The sequence below is a fragment of the Scheffersomyces coipomensis genome, assembly GCF_036884675.1.
Source record: "Scheffersomyces coipomensis strain NRRL Y-17651 chromosome Unknown DFJ63scaffold_14, whole genome shotgun sequence".
Taxonomy (NCBI): Eukaryota; Fungi; Ascomycota; class Pichiomycetes; order Serinales; family Debaryomycetaceae; genus Scheffersomyces; species Scheffersomyces coipomensis.
This window is the reverse complement of record NW_027042905.1, coordinates 1,678-15,442: the sequence shown is the minus strand read 5'-3', so window position 1 is coordinate 15,442 and position 13,765 is coordinate 1,678. Positions and strand designations below refer to the sequence as shown.

Here is a 13,765-nt window from a genome sequence, read left to right as displayed (position 1 = left end):
TTTATCATAAAGCCTTAAAAATAACCCTCTTCGGGTAATCAATTTGTATAGTAATTGAACCACGTGTAGGAATGACTTATAAACACCCCTTTGGTGGGGTCATGAGAATTTCTTCAAAGGTATTTACTTTGTAAATACCTTATTTTAAGTATAGATTAACACGAGCCTGTTATGAAGAAATAACATATCAATTTGATATGTATTCTTTTAAGGAATAATGAAATTATTCCGTGATTAAGTCCACCTTTCAGGAGACTAAAATAAATAGTTATATAAAATATCAATAAAAGTAAATAATCGATAGCCCGAAATCAGCAAATTGCTGATGTCGGGCAGTTTATATATTTATGATTTAGATTTATATGGATTTATCAACCCCCTTTGTATATATTTTAAATACTTAAATAATCATCCCCCAGTTACCTTTTCCCTTATCGGTATCAGGTTATCCCCCAGCAAAGCTGGGGGCTTATCTTGGGGGAGCAGACATATCCCAAGTCGTCAGGCCTTCTGATCCATGTATTAAATAATAAAAGTTATGTAACCCAAATACGCTTAGCGTATTTGGGTCTATTTTACACTTATTTAGATGTATGACCTAGTCTAATATTTAAATAAAAGTCTAATAGCTCGAATACCTCAATTTGAGGTATTCGAGCTTATGTATAAGTATATTTATTTAACTACTATTATTACTAGATAATAAAACAAATAAATACATACTTATCAGATCCAGGTAATTAAATTAAACTGATATAGTTTCCTCCCCCCTTGAATCCAAGGGGGGGTAATTAATGATGGTACTTTCAATATTTATATTGGGGGGATTGATCTAACGATAAACTTATTAGGAACCTTCGGTTCCCTAAAGCAAAGTGTATACTAAATGGCCCACCTTTGGGGGGGTCATGTTATTGCTTTTAAGGTATTTACTTTGTAAATACCTATATTTTATATATGCGATATCTACATGTTTGTATTAATGACATATTTGACCTTATGACTTATTTGTCCGATAAGAGAAAGAAATGAGATAACCCACTCTACGTGTGGGTTTAGATATAGAGTGACTACGCCACTCTTTGAATAGATAAGTAAAGATATGAAATATATATAAATAAGATAAGTACATAGTTAATATATATGACATAATGAAATACTTGACCGGTTATTAAGATTAAAATGTAGGTATATCAATCGGTGACCAACCTTTGTTACGTTACACTTCGTTCACTACGTTCACTATGTTCCACTTCTTAAAGGTTAATCAGATCACACTCAGATATACCATTGATATTTATTGTATGATATATATATATCTATTAGTTATTTAACTTTATAAATGATATATCAATAATGAAGTATAATAAAGATAAGGAAATGTAACCCGGCCAGCCTGCAGGCCGGGTAGAGAGTATCTATTATTTAGTCTATTCTACTTTAAAAGATATGAGATATATAATATTTTGAAATACTAAATAGAATCACGTATATATCCCGGTCTGCCAGCAGACCGGGATTAAGTATCTATTGTTTAAATTACTAAAATAGATTAGATAATCTATATGTTAAATGATATATAAAGATTGAAATAATATCACCCCCCCTGCGGGGGGATATAGCCCGCCCTTCGGCGTGCCATAAACTAATAGATATATAACCCGGTTAGTTTACTAACCGGGTAGAGAATATCAAATGGTTAGATATATAAATAAACTATAAAAAGATAGAAATATCACCAGTTATTAAATATTTAATAACTGGTGATTAAGTATGAAAAGGATTAAGTAGAATAAAGAATAGATACTTAATCCCCGATGACTAAGTCATCGGGGATACATTATGGAAATAAAGATAAAAATATATTTTTTTAATACCAAATTGAAGACTATTTATTAACCCACTATTAGTAAACTAATAGTGGGTAAAAGAGAATAAATGATATATAAGATAAAATATAAAATAAATGAATCAATAATAGAACCCCGACGACTAAGTCGTCGGGGTATACATACGTGAAGAATTAGATATCATATATTTATTGAATCTAAGACTATACCCGGCCAGCCTGCTGGCCGGGGATTAAATACCAAAAGGATTAAAATAAATCATAAAATAGATATCATATCATGTGTGTTATGTCTTCACCGACGACTACGTCGTCGGGACTACATCATCAATAAGATAAAGAAACTCAAAACATATATCTTCTTTAATGATATTTAACCGGCCTGCCTGCAGGCCGGGATGAAATATCTCATTAACTATGTATGTCAATAGATATATCATTAATGGCCCGCCCGTTGGGCGGGCGATATCCTCCCCCGCAGGGGGGAGGACATTAAATATATATTTCTAAAGTAGATAAAAAGATGAAGTATTAATAACCCGAGATTAACAAATAGTAAATCTCGGGTTTAAGGTCAAGTAGTTAAAAAAGTCAAGAAACAATAACCATATCCCCGCCGGCTTTGTCGGCGGGTTATACATATCAAACCTTTAGTATGAAGTCAGAATTTATATATCAAATCAAGTACAGCTAACGTTTTAGCCGACGACTACGTCGTCGGGACTAAATAACCAACTAGGTAAAATATATAATAACATATATATGAAATCTGATATACCCGAGATTAACAAATTGTTAATCTCGGGTGATAAGTTAAGTAGTTAAATACGTAAAATATCTTATCCATATTACTACTCCGACGACAAAGTCGTCGGGACTAAATACTCAAAGAGGTCAAGTAGTTAAATATGTAAAATATCTTATTACTCAAAGAGGTCAAGTAGTTAAATATGTCATCTATCTTATCCATACTAATAATTAGCCCAGGTTTTGCTATTAGCTAATCCTGGGCTTCAGAGTACATATCAAAATTTTTATATCTCTAAAATAAGTATATATCATATTTACTTATATATCAAAAATATAAATAAATTTTAAAAATAAATCATCAATTATAAAAAGGTATATATACCAAAACATTAACCTGAAGTCATATTTTTATATATCGTATTAAGTACAGCTAACGTTTTAGCCGACGACGTAGTCGTCGGGACTAAATTATGAATAAACTTAAGTATATAAAAATTGATATATCAATATAGTCATATATTACCCCGATCAGCAATGCTGATCGGGGATTAAGTAGTTAGAGAAACAAAGTATTATAATCCATATTATCTCCCCGCCGACTACGTCGGCGGGTTATACATATCGTAGTAATTTATCTAGTCGATATGTCAAATACCTAATCAAGTACAACTATTTCTTATCCGACGACATAGTCGTCGGGACTACATCATCGAAGAGGTCAAGTAGTTAAATATGTCAAATATCTTATTCATACTAATCATTAGCCCAGGATTCGCAACTTGCGAATCATGGGCTTTAGAATACATATCTAGTACATATATATATAGATCAATATATATCATATTTACTTCCCCGCCGACGTAGTTGGCGGGGTTATACGTATCGAAGTAATTATATGAAGTCAATTTTTATATATCGTATTAAGTACAGCTATCCTCTTACCCGACGACATAGTCGTCGGGAATAGCATACCTAAAACATATATTTTAAAATCTCATGATTATCATATCTATTTATAAAGTTATATATCATAAAAATAAGTGATTTAATCTTGTCTTAAAAAATATTTTAAATATCCATATTTTGAAAATATAAATAGGATATATACCAAATCAAAGAAAAAAAAAATATCAAAATAATTAAAATAGTAGTATTTAAGGCCCTACCGGGCGGGGCTATTAATCATCTCATTTATATACCTAAATAAGATAATATTTAAAAGGGATATTTACATAGTAAATACCCGTAGAATAAACTACCGCTTTCAATTATTTTTACTTATCGGAATCATAGATTCAAATCATCCTTTCATTTGTTGATCCCCCTGCACTTAAATATCTATATTTATATATTATATTAGTCCACCTTATCCCAAGGGGGTAGATAATTATCTTAGAGTTTACAGCCTTAATGATCCGGGATTACCATATCCAAATTATGTTATATATCATTATCACTCTCCCTTATAATATATTTAAATTATCTTTCCCATTTATCTATATTTCAATTACCTTCCCCTTTTTATCTTTAAATCTATATTCTTTCTTTGTTTCTCATAGGTGAAGTAATGTCATTATTGATATAATATATTTTTTAATATGCAATTAGCATTAGCAGCTAAATACATCGGTGCCTCTATCGCCACTTTAGGATTAGGAGGTGCAGCTATCGGTATCGCTTTAGTTTTCGTAGCTTTAATTAACGGAACTTCAAGAAACCCATCACTTAGAGCCACTTTATTCCCACAAGCCATTTTAGGATTTGCTTTAGCCGAAGCCTGTGGCCTGTTTTGTCTAATGATATCATTCCTTTTATTATACGGAGTTTAAGACAAAATTTGATTTATTCATAGAAAAAGAAATAAATATTTTAGATCTACAAAATGAAAATTGATTAGGTACTTAATCCCCGGCCTGCTTAGCTGGCCGGGGTATGATTTAATATCACATTTGTCCTTACCTGATTTATGTCTTATTTTATCATATCTTTATATGTAGGTCAATTATCGGTGACCAATCTTTATCAAAATAAAGATTAGCCAGGTCACTCTCACATTGACCAATGATAGATTATCTATACAAATATAAATTTAATAGATACTTCCATACCCGGTAAGCAATGCTTACCGGGTTTAGATATCAATATCCATATATGTCTTTATTAACTTTATGTCATTATAGACTTTATACTTATCCAACCTACAAAGTAGGTGAAATAAATCTATTTATATATATCTATATCATTTATCTATGACATTCGATCGGCCCCCACGCGGTGCGTGGGGGCTTATTGCCGCCCTCCGGGCGGCCTTACTTTATCTATGCCCGGAAAACTATATCTATGTCCTTAATCCACATAATATGTAGAAGATTTATTCTACACACCGGTCATCAAAGATGACCGGGACTACATTTTCTATTGACTTTATAACTATAACTATGATATATCTATATAATATATATCCCCCTGTTGTTGTTATCTAATTTTGAGATTATCAAACATCATGATTTATACTCATCACCGGTCATCAAAGATGACCGGGACTACATTTTCTATTGACTCTTTTATTTCAATTCATATATATCTATATGATAACTATGAATAATTATGAAATAGATTGATGGCCCAGCCTAAGGCTGGGCTATAGCCCCCCCTTTAGGGGGGGGCCATTAAATATATAATTTATTGATAAGAGGTTTGATGATAGGAATAAATCTTCTTTCTAATTTAAGAGCTTCTAAATTAATCTCAAATATAAATGCTATAACTAATGTAAATAAAAATATGATTAAAATACTTAATCCATAAATATTATTAGAATATGCACTTACTACATAAGGTAAAATAGAAGATATTTCTAGATCAAAGGGTAAAAATAAAATCGCAACTAAAATAAATGATACACTAAATGCGGATCTAGATTGTTGATACGAAGTAAAACCACATTCAAATGGTCCATCTTTTTCAATATATGAATTAGATGTAGAAATAAAGTAATTTAAAACAATAAGTATTAAAGCAACAATAGGAACTAAAATTAAATAAAATAGAAACATTATAAAATAATTAAGTATAACCCTTCTGAAATTAATGGTAAGAATATAAAGAAACTAATTAATAGAATAGTTGATAATGCAATAGAATAAGCTAAAGAAGGGTTAATGAAAGCCGATACTTTATCAGCCGTCGGCGTAGCTGACGGCGCAAGACTAGTTATCAATATTTTAATTATATTAGCATAATAATATGTTGATATTACACTAAATATTATAATAATACATGTTTCTAATACATAATTATCTTGAAGTGCACTAATTATAACATACAATTTACCATAGAATCCAGGAAGAGGTGGAATACCTATTAATGAAAAGAATGCTAATATTAAACTTAGTACTAAAGTACTATTTTTAATATTTAATTGATGTATGTAAAGTAGCGGAGATCAGATAGACACCGGTGATTTTATATATTGACTAGCAGCTAATAATCCTAAAAATAAAATTAAATGTGTCAATACATATTGTATTATGTAAATATAAAATGAAATATCATAAGTTACTATAGTTAATAATAAATATCCAAAATTAAGTAATCCACTATAAGCTAATATAGTTTTTATATTTACTTGAAATAAAGGTTTATACGCTGCTATACTTAATGATATATAAAAGAATACAATTATTAAATTATGACTAAATAAATTAGCATTTATAAATATAAATGATAAAATAGATATTTTAGCTACTATACTTATATAAGCTGTAATATAAGTAGGAGCATAATTATAAACTGAAATACTTCAACGATGAAGAGGAGCCATACCCATTTTAAATAATAAAGCTATTAATAAAATATCAAAATAATCGAATGAATTATCAAATGAATAGAATATAGCAATATCAGATAAATTAGTTGATCCTGTTAAACTATATATGAAATAAGAAGCTAATAATATAATCGCTGATGCTACTCCTCCCATTAGGAAATATAACAATGATGCTTTTGATGCATTATACGATCTATTATGTAAACCTGTTAATAAATATAATGAATAACTTTGTAATTCAATTATAACATATAATACTAATAAATCATTTACTAAAGGTAAAAGTATTAAACCTATTAAATTAGCTAATACTATTAATGCTAAATAAGGTGATTTCAAATCATATCTATGTATTGATGTATTATATATTAATAATACTATTGTAAATATTAATAATAATACCGTAATTGGAAAATTATATGATGATATATTAAATCAATTATTGAATAATGTGATACCTGATGAGATACCTACTAAATCAAAAGTATTTAAATATAAAAATAATGTAAACCCTAATACTATAGAATTTAATCTATTAATTATTAGAGAATTATTAAAAGTTGAGTAAACTAAAAAAGTTATAAATGCAGTTAAAAGCATTAAAAACATAGATAGAATCGAACTATCATTATATCATCCGTAATAATATGTATTAACCATTATACTATATGTTTGAATACGGTTAACCAGTGAATCGAACACTGATCCCTAGAGAACTATGTAGCAAATAGTTTAGCTGTACCAATAAGCTAAGTTAACCAATACGCATTACATCAGATTCGAACTGACATCTTTTATAGTGACATTATAAGGCTTTACCATTAAGCTAGTAGTGCGATAAACCACCCAAAATATATATATATATTATATATATATTTTGGGTTAAGTATTATGAATCGGCACGATTCGAACGTACATAAACCTAGCTCAAACCTAGGTGACTTGCCAATTAGTCTACAATTCATCTTTCCTATGAATAAATATATATCTCAGATTTTTATCTAAGATTTTAAGTCTAATAACTTAATTACGTTATTTATTTAATAATATTGGTAACTCGTTAAATGTATGGTAATTAGCCGGTTTGTTTAATATTAATTCTAAATCTGATGATCTTTCATCTCTTAATAAATTAGACTCTAGATAATCAGGTGTAACATGTAATTCTACTTCTTCGTTCTCACCGTTTTCTAATTGTATTGAAACATTGTATAATCCAACTATAACAGAAATAATAGACATTATAGAACCTCAACTACTAATCATATTTCAACCAATAAATGCATCAGGATAAGTGCTTATTCTCCGAGGCATTCCGTTTAACACTTCATTTTAATGTTCACAGTGCTTCAAATTATAAATTATTAAAATATGTTAAAATTCAATAATCTATATTTATAGATAAACTTACCATATAAATATATATATAATAAGTAACTGAAGTGAACTAATAAATAAAATTGGATTATTACTTAATATTATAGATTAATAATATTCTTTACGTTTAATCTCTGAAGTAATTAAGATATAAAATCGAAATAACCTGCTGATAATAACAAAATATAATAATATCATTATAATGATAAGTACTCCCCCGGCCAATATTGACAATATTGGCCGGGAAGAGAATATCTACTTATTTATCTTATAATTATTATACTCTTTTAATATTTATTTTTCAGCATTTTGTAAAGTTTATAGGCCTAAACTTGACCTAAGAAATGCATTGGTAAGAATATTATATTAACTGATATAAATAATAATCAGAAATGGATTTCTCCAAGAATACGATTATAATTTAATCCAAACATAGCTGGACCTCAGTAATAATATCCACCAATTAAACCAAATAAGGCACCCATTGATAGAACATAATGGAAATGCTAATAACTCTTTTTATGAGTATTAGTGGACTATTTCTCTATTTAAGATATCTTAAATAATTGACATTTAGTCTCTGAAAATACTTGGTGTATTCTGCTGATGATATATATAACTATTATTATTACTTATATATTTTAATATATATTTGTAAATATTTATTTTATACTTTTCAGCATTTTGTCAATTTTATTTACATGTTTTATGTATTTACGGCCATTTGACCGACTACGTAATAAGTCAAATTAACTTAAGTTACCTTAAGGATTGGACTATAATTTATCATAATAAAGATTATGATTACCTCGTTTAGTCTCTAGAGAAACAAAAGTTTCCACGGTATAATCTTTTAAATAATATAAACTTAAATATCCCCCCATTGGGGGGATATCGCACGCCCAATGGGCGGGCCATATAAGGAACTTATTATTTCGGGTAGTTATTAAATCTATAGAGTAGAAAAGATTCTACCGTTAGCAATATAAATATTACCGATAAGTATAACCCGTCATCATAGATGACGGGTGGTGTATATCTTATCTTTGAGGTATTTAATGACACTTTTTATATCATGGAATGCTACATCTATAGATGCATTTGATAACATTACTCCTGTTAATCCTCCTATTGTAAATAAGAATAAAAATCCTAAAGCAAATAACATCGGTACTGCTAAACGTATTTCTCCACCATATAATGTTGCTCATTGAATATAAATATTTAATCATCTCAGATATAGCTTATTTATATATATCTTATATTTTCGCTCCGCATACTATCCCCGCGTCCTAAGACACAAGAATATTTGATATAACTCAAATATAAAAGAGAATATCTCTTAACCATTACTGGTGATTTAGGATTATACCTTAGGTTTTCATATTAAAAAAAGATATATATATATATAAATATGATATCTACCCCGGTCTATCATATTTATTATAGACCGGGGATTCATTTTATTCTTTTTATAACTTAGAATAACCTGGAGCGTCTAATCTCTACGCTTTTACATATAAATTTCTTTATATGATTTAGTTCGACGATTGTCCCATATATATTTCTTATTATATATATCGGAGTTCCCTCGAGTTTGCCCCATATTATATATATATATTTATTATATATATTGTTTGATCAAATATATGACCTTGCTAAAAGATCAAATTAATCATGAAAAGATTTTAATACCTGTAGGTACAGCAATAACCATAGTTGCAGATGTGAAGTATGCACGTGAATCGATATCTAATCCTACGACGTACATGTGATGCGTTATAATCTAGATTATTTATTTATATAAAATATTAAAATCTAGTGGACTATTTTTTAGATATTTAAATATATCTTATCATATTTAGTCTCTGAGGATACAAATTATCCTGCTAATATAATATAAAGATAAGATTATTACTAAATATTTAGTACTTAACTCTTGATTAGTCTTAGCATTTTTATGATATTATGAAGCCATCAAACTTCAAACTAAGAAACCTAATAAACCGATAGAACCCATAGCATAAAGCATACCAACCTCTCCAAAAATAGGTTTTTTAGAATAAGTTGAAACTATATGTGATATAATACCAAAAGCAGGTAATATAATAATATATCTTATATCTTTATATTTAAATATATATATATATTATATATGTAAATATTAGAGTTAAACTCTACAAATATTCTCATATTTGATGAGACTATTTATTAGGTACATAACTTACCAGGTCAGTATTACTGACCGGGAGTACGTATCTTATTACGTATAGTCTTTGAAATAATTGATATCAATTATCTGCTGATTAATTATTTATATATCATTATTACTTTTAAGTAGATATATACCATATCTTTTTTCAGCATTTAGTAATATAATGAAGCATATATTTTTACTTCAGGGTGTCCAAAGAATCCATAACCTATATTTATAATAACTATTTCACTCTTGTATTATAAATGTCATAAATATGACCTACCAAAATAAAGGTTCCGACTGTACATTAAGCAATTTCATATTTAATCTTTAAATCTAAACTCTAAGATTTTATGATTAATCACCCATTATAGATGCAGTCTGTAGCAATTACTTAAATAATCGACGGTCTGAATTTGAGAAATCTTTAACCGTTCCTATAATGTCGCATATATATTTGAGTATATTTATTTCTCTTTAAGGATTTATTTATAAATATCTACCGAGGTATCGCCCACCTGATAGGCGGGCTATATATATATACTAGGATTAAGATATATTAAGTAAACTTAATATTCGATAATCCCCGGTTGAGTAAATTACTCAACCGGGGATAGCATATCCTTTCAATACACTTTTAAATCATTTTTATACACTTGTTTAATTATCTCTTATAACTTACGTTAAATCTCATCCTTTATTCCAATTCTTTATTTATACCTTTATATAATAAATATATATCTAATTTATTAGTTTTCAATGGATATGTATTATAATAATTTAATATATTTTTACAATTATCTTTAATACATATTTGTCATGTATTTTTGTCGGATAGTTGTACTATTCCTCTTGATTTATCATTATTAAATAATGATAATATATGATCTAATACATATTTATTAGATTCATATTTTAAAGAAAGTATATATTTATTTAATTTAAAATAACTATTTGTTTCTGAAAAACCAGTTAATCAGAAATCATTTAAAGATGGTAATACACAATTATTTTTAATTATTATAATATTTTCATTATTCTTAATTAATTTTTCATTTAATTTAGATATAAATATATTTAATTTTATTAATTTTATTGGTAAAACTAAATTACCATTAAATAATAAAGATAATAAATGAATATCATTTTGTTTATTGATTTCATATTTATATATTTTATTTTTAGATGATTCTAAATGTATATTACCTAGATTTAAATTATCTTTAATATAATTTAAGATATTTAAATCTTTTGATTGTATTATAATACTTAAATCTCTTTTACCTAATTTAAATATCCCATTACTTTCAAAATATCCAATAAATCATTCTATGAAATCTTTCTCCGGTTTATTCTTATATTCATATAAATCATTATATTTATTATAAAAATCATTGAAGTTAAATTCATTATTTATATATATATTATTATATGAAATGATTAAATAAATTGATATTAAATAGAATAAGTGTTCGTATAATATTGGATCACCACCTGCTCCGATTTCGTAGAAACCTGTATTGAAGTTTCTATCTAATAATAATAATGTTACTGCTGCTGTAAGTACAGGTAAAGATAATAATAATAATATAGCAGTGAAGAATATAGCTCATACGAATAATGGTGCATTAATCATATGAATACCTATTGTTCTCATATTTAAAACTGTTACTATAAAATTAATAGCTCCTAATAGACTTGATATAGTTGTTAAATGTAAAGCAAATATAGCAAGGTCAACACTAGGTCCAGAATGTGAACCTATAGCTGATAATGGTGGATACACAGTTCAACCAGTACCGGCACCATTTTCTATTAATAATGAACCTATAACACATACTAATGCTGCTGGTAAACATCAAAAACTAATATTGTTTAATCTTGCGAATGCCATATCTACTGCTCCTATTAATATTGGTAAAAAGAAATTACCAAAACTACCAATTAATACTGGCATTACAAATAAGAAAATCATAGCGATAGCGTGTGCTGTAACTAAAACATTAAAAGCATGATTATTACCTAATAGGAATTGAGAACTACCTGTTGATAATTCTATTCTTATAATTACGGACATACCTGTTGCAACCATTGCTGCAATCATACCATAGATTAAATAAAGTATACCAATATCTTTGTGTGATGTACTAAATAATCAACGTGTTGTGTAATTCATTGTTTTATGCATATATAAAATATATCATATATTTATCGTTAAGTGTATTAACCTTTATTATATAAAACCTGGAATATACCAGATTAGATATTTATCTTATTCATTATATCTTGTATATAATGATACTCATTTTAATTAAATCTTACCTATATAAAATTAATTTAGTTATATGTCTTATTTGATACATCGTCGTGGTTGCCGGCGGCCCTATTAATTTAGAAGCTCTTAAATTAGAAAGAAGATTTATTCCTATCATCAAACCTCTTATCAATAAATTATATATTTAATGGCCCCCCCCTAAAGGGGGGGCTATAGCCCAGCCTTAGGCTGGGCCATCAATCTATTTCATAATTATTCATAGTTATCATATAGATATATATGAATTGAAATAAAAGAGTCAATAGAAAATGTAGTCCCGGTCATCTTTGATGACCGGTGATGAGTATAAATCATGATGTTTGATAATCTCAAAATTAGATAACAACAACAGGGGGATATATATTATATAGATATATCATAGTTATAGTTATAAAGTCAATAGAAAATGTAGTCCCGGTCATCTTTGATGACCGGTGTGTAGAATAAATCTTCTACATATTATGTGGATTAAGGACATAGATATAGTTTTCCGGGCATAGATAAAGTAAGGCCGCCCGGAGGGCGGCAATAAGCCCCCACGCACCGCGTGGGGGCCGATCGAATGTCATAGATAAATGATATAGATATATATAAATAGATTTATTTCACCTACTTTGTAGGTTGGATAAGTATAAAGTCTATAATGACATAAAGTTAATAAAGACATATATGGATATTGATATCTAAACCCGGTAAGCATTGCTTACCGGGTATGGAAGTATCTATTAAATTTATATTTGTATAGATAATCTATCATTGGTCAATGTGAGAGTGACCTGGCTAATCTTTATTTTGATAAAGATTGGTCACCGATAATTGACCTACATATAAAGATATGATAAAATAAGACATAAATCAGGTAAGGACAAATGTGATATTAAATCATACCCCGGCCAGCTAAGCAGGCCGGGGATTAAGTACCTAATCAATTTTCATTTTGTAGATCTAAAATATTTATTTCTTTTTCTATGAATAAATCAAATTTTGTCTTAAACTCCGTATAATAAAAGGAATGATATCATTAGACAAAACAGGCCACAGGCTTCGGCTAAAGCAAATCCTAAAATGGCTTGTGGGAATAAAGTGGCTCTAAGTGATGGGTTTCTTGAAGTTCCGTTAATTAAAGCTACGAAAACTAAAGCGATACCGATAGCTGCACCTCCTAATCCTAAAGTGGCGATAGAGGCACCGATGTATTTAGCTGCTAATGCTAATTGCATATTAAAAAATATATTATATCAATAATGACATTACTTCACCTATGAGAAACAAAGAAAGAATATAGATTTAAAGATAAAAAGGGGAAGGTAATTGAAATATAGATAAATGGGAAAGATAATTTAAATATATTATAAGGGAGAGTGATAATGATATATAACATAATTTGGATATGGTAATCCCGGATCATTAAGGCTGTAAACTCTAAGATAATTATCTACCCCCTTGGGA

The 13,765-nt window shown here is 28.2% G+C and overlaps 3 protein-coding genes and 3 pseudogenes across 6 annotated transcripts; 1 reads left to right on the top strand and 5 right to left on the bottom strand. All coding sequences in view use genetic code 12, as the record gives it.

Annotated features, from left to right (window-relative positions):
- Positions 1 to 4,178: 4,178 nt before the first annotated feature.
- On the top strand, positions 4,179 to 4,637 carry DFJ63DRAFT_344385 (ATP synthase subunit C family protein; the record flags this gene model as incomplete). The annotated part of the gene is made up of 2 exons (XM_064908770.1): positions 4,179 to 4,378; positions 4,597 to 4,637. Exons 1-2 carry the CDS (start codon positions 4,198 to 4,200, stop codon positions 4,635 to 4,637), a joined length of 222 nt encoding a protein of 73 aa, XP_064759225.1. The 5' UTR covers positions 4,179 to 4,197.
- Positions 4,638 to 5,268: 631 nt separating this feature from the next.
- Positions 5,269 to 7,670, bottom strand: DFJ63DRAFT_344384 (various chains-domain-containing protein; the record flags this gene model as incomplete). The annotated part of the gene is made up of 5 exons (XM_064908769.1): positions 5,269 to 5,515; positions 5,677 to 5,995; positions 6,077 to 6,361; positions 6,407 to 6,774; positions 7,486 to 7,670. The coding sequence occupies 5 exons, from the start codon at positions 7,668 to 7,670 to the stop codon at positions 5,269 to 5,271; spliced, it is 1,404 nt and encodes a 467-aa protein (XP_064759224.1).
- Positions 7,031 to 7,102, bottom strand: DFJ63DRAFT_t138 (annotated as a pseudogene). Its single transcript has one exon. The product of its transcript is annotated as a tRNA-OTHER (tRNA).
- Positions 7,108 to 7,188, bottom strand: DFJ63DRAFT_t137 (annotated as a pseudogene). The gene has a single exon. The product of its transcript is annotated as a tRNA-OTHER (tRNA).
- Positions 7,193 to 7,264, bottom strand: DFJ63DRAFT_t136 (annotated as a pseudogene). The gene has a single exon. The product of its transcript is annotated as a tRNA-OTHER (tRNA).
- Positions 7,671 to 10,978: 3,308 nt separating the features above from the next.
- Positions 10,979 to 13,555, bottom strand: DFJ63DRAFT_344382 (cytochrome c oxidase; the record flags this gene model as incomplete). The annotated part of the gene is made up of 5 exons (XM_064908768.1): positions 13,356 to 13,555; positions 11,869 to 12,135; positions 11,647 to 11,763; positions 11,494 to 11,610; positions 10,979 to 11,286 (listed from the first exon to the last, which is right to left on the bottom strand). The coding sequence occupies exons 1-5, from the start codon at positions 13,534 to 13,536 to the stop codon at positions 10,979 to 10,981; spliced, it is 990 nt and encodes a 329-aa protein (XP_064759223.1). The 5' UTR covers positions 13,537 to 13,555.
- Between the last annotated feature and the right edge of the window lie 210 nt (positions 13,556 to 13,765).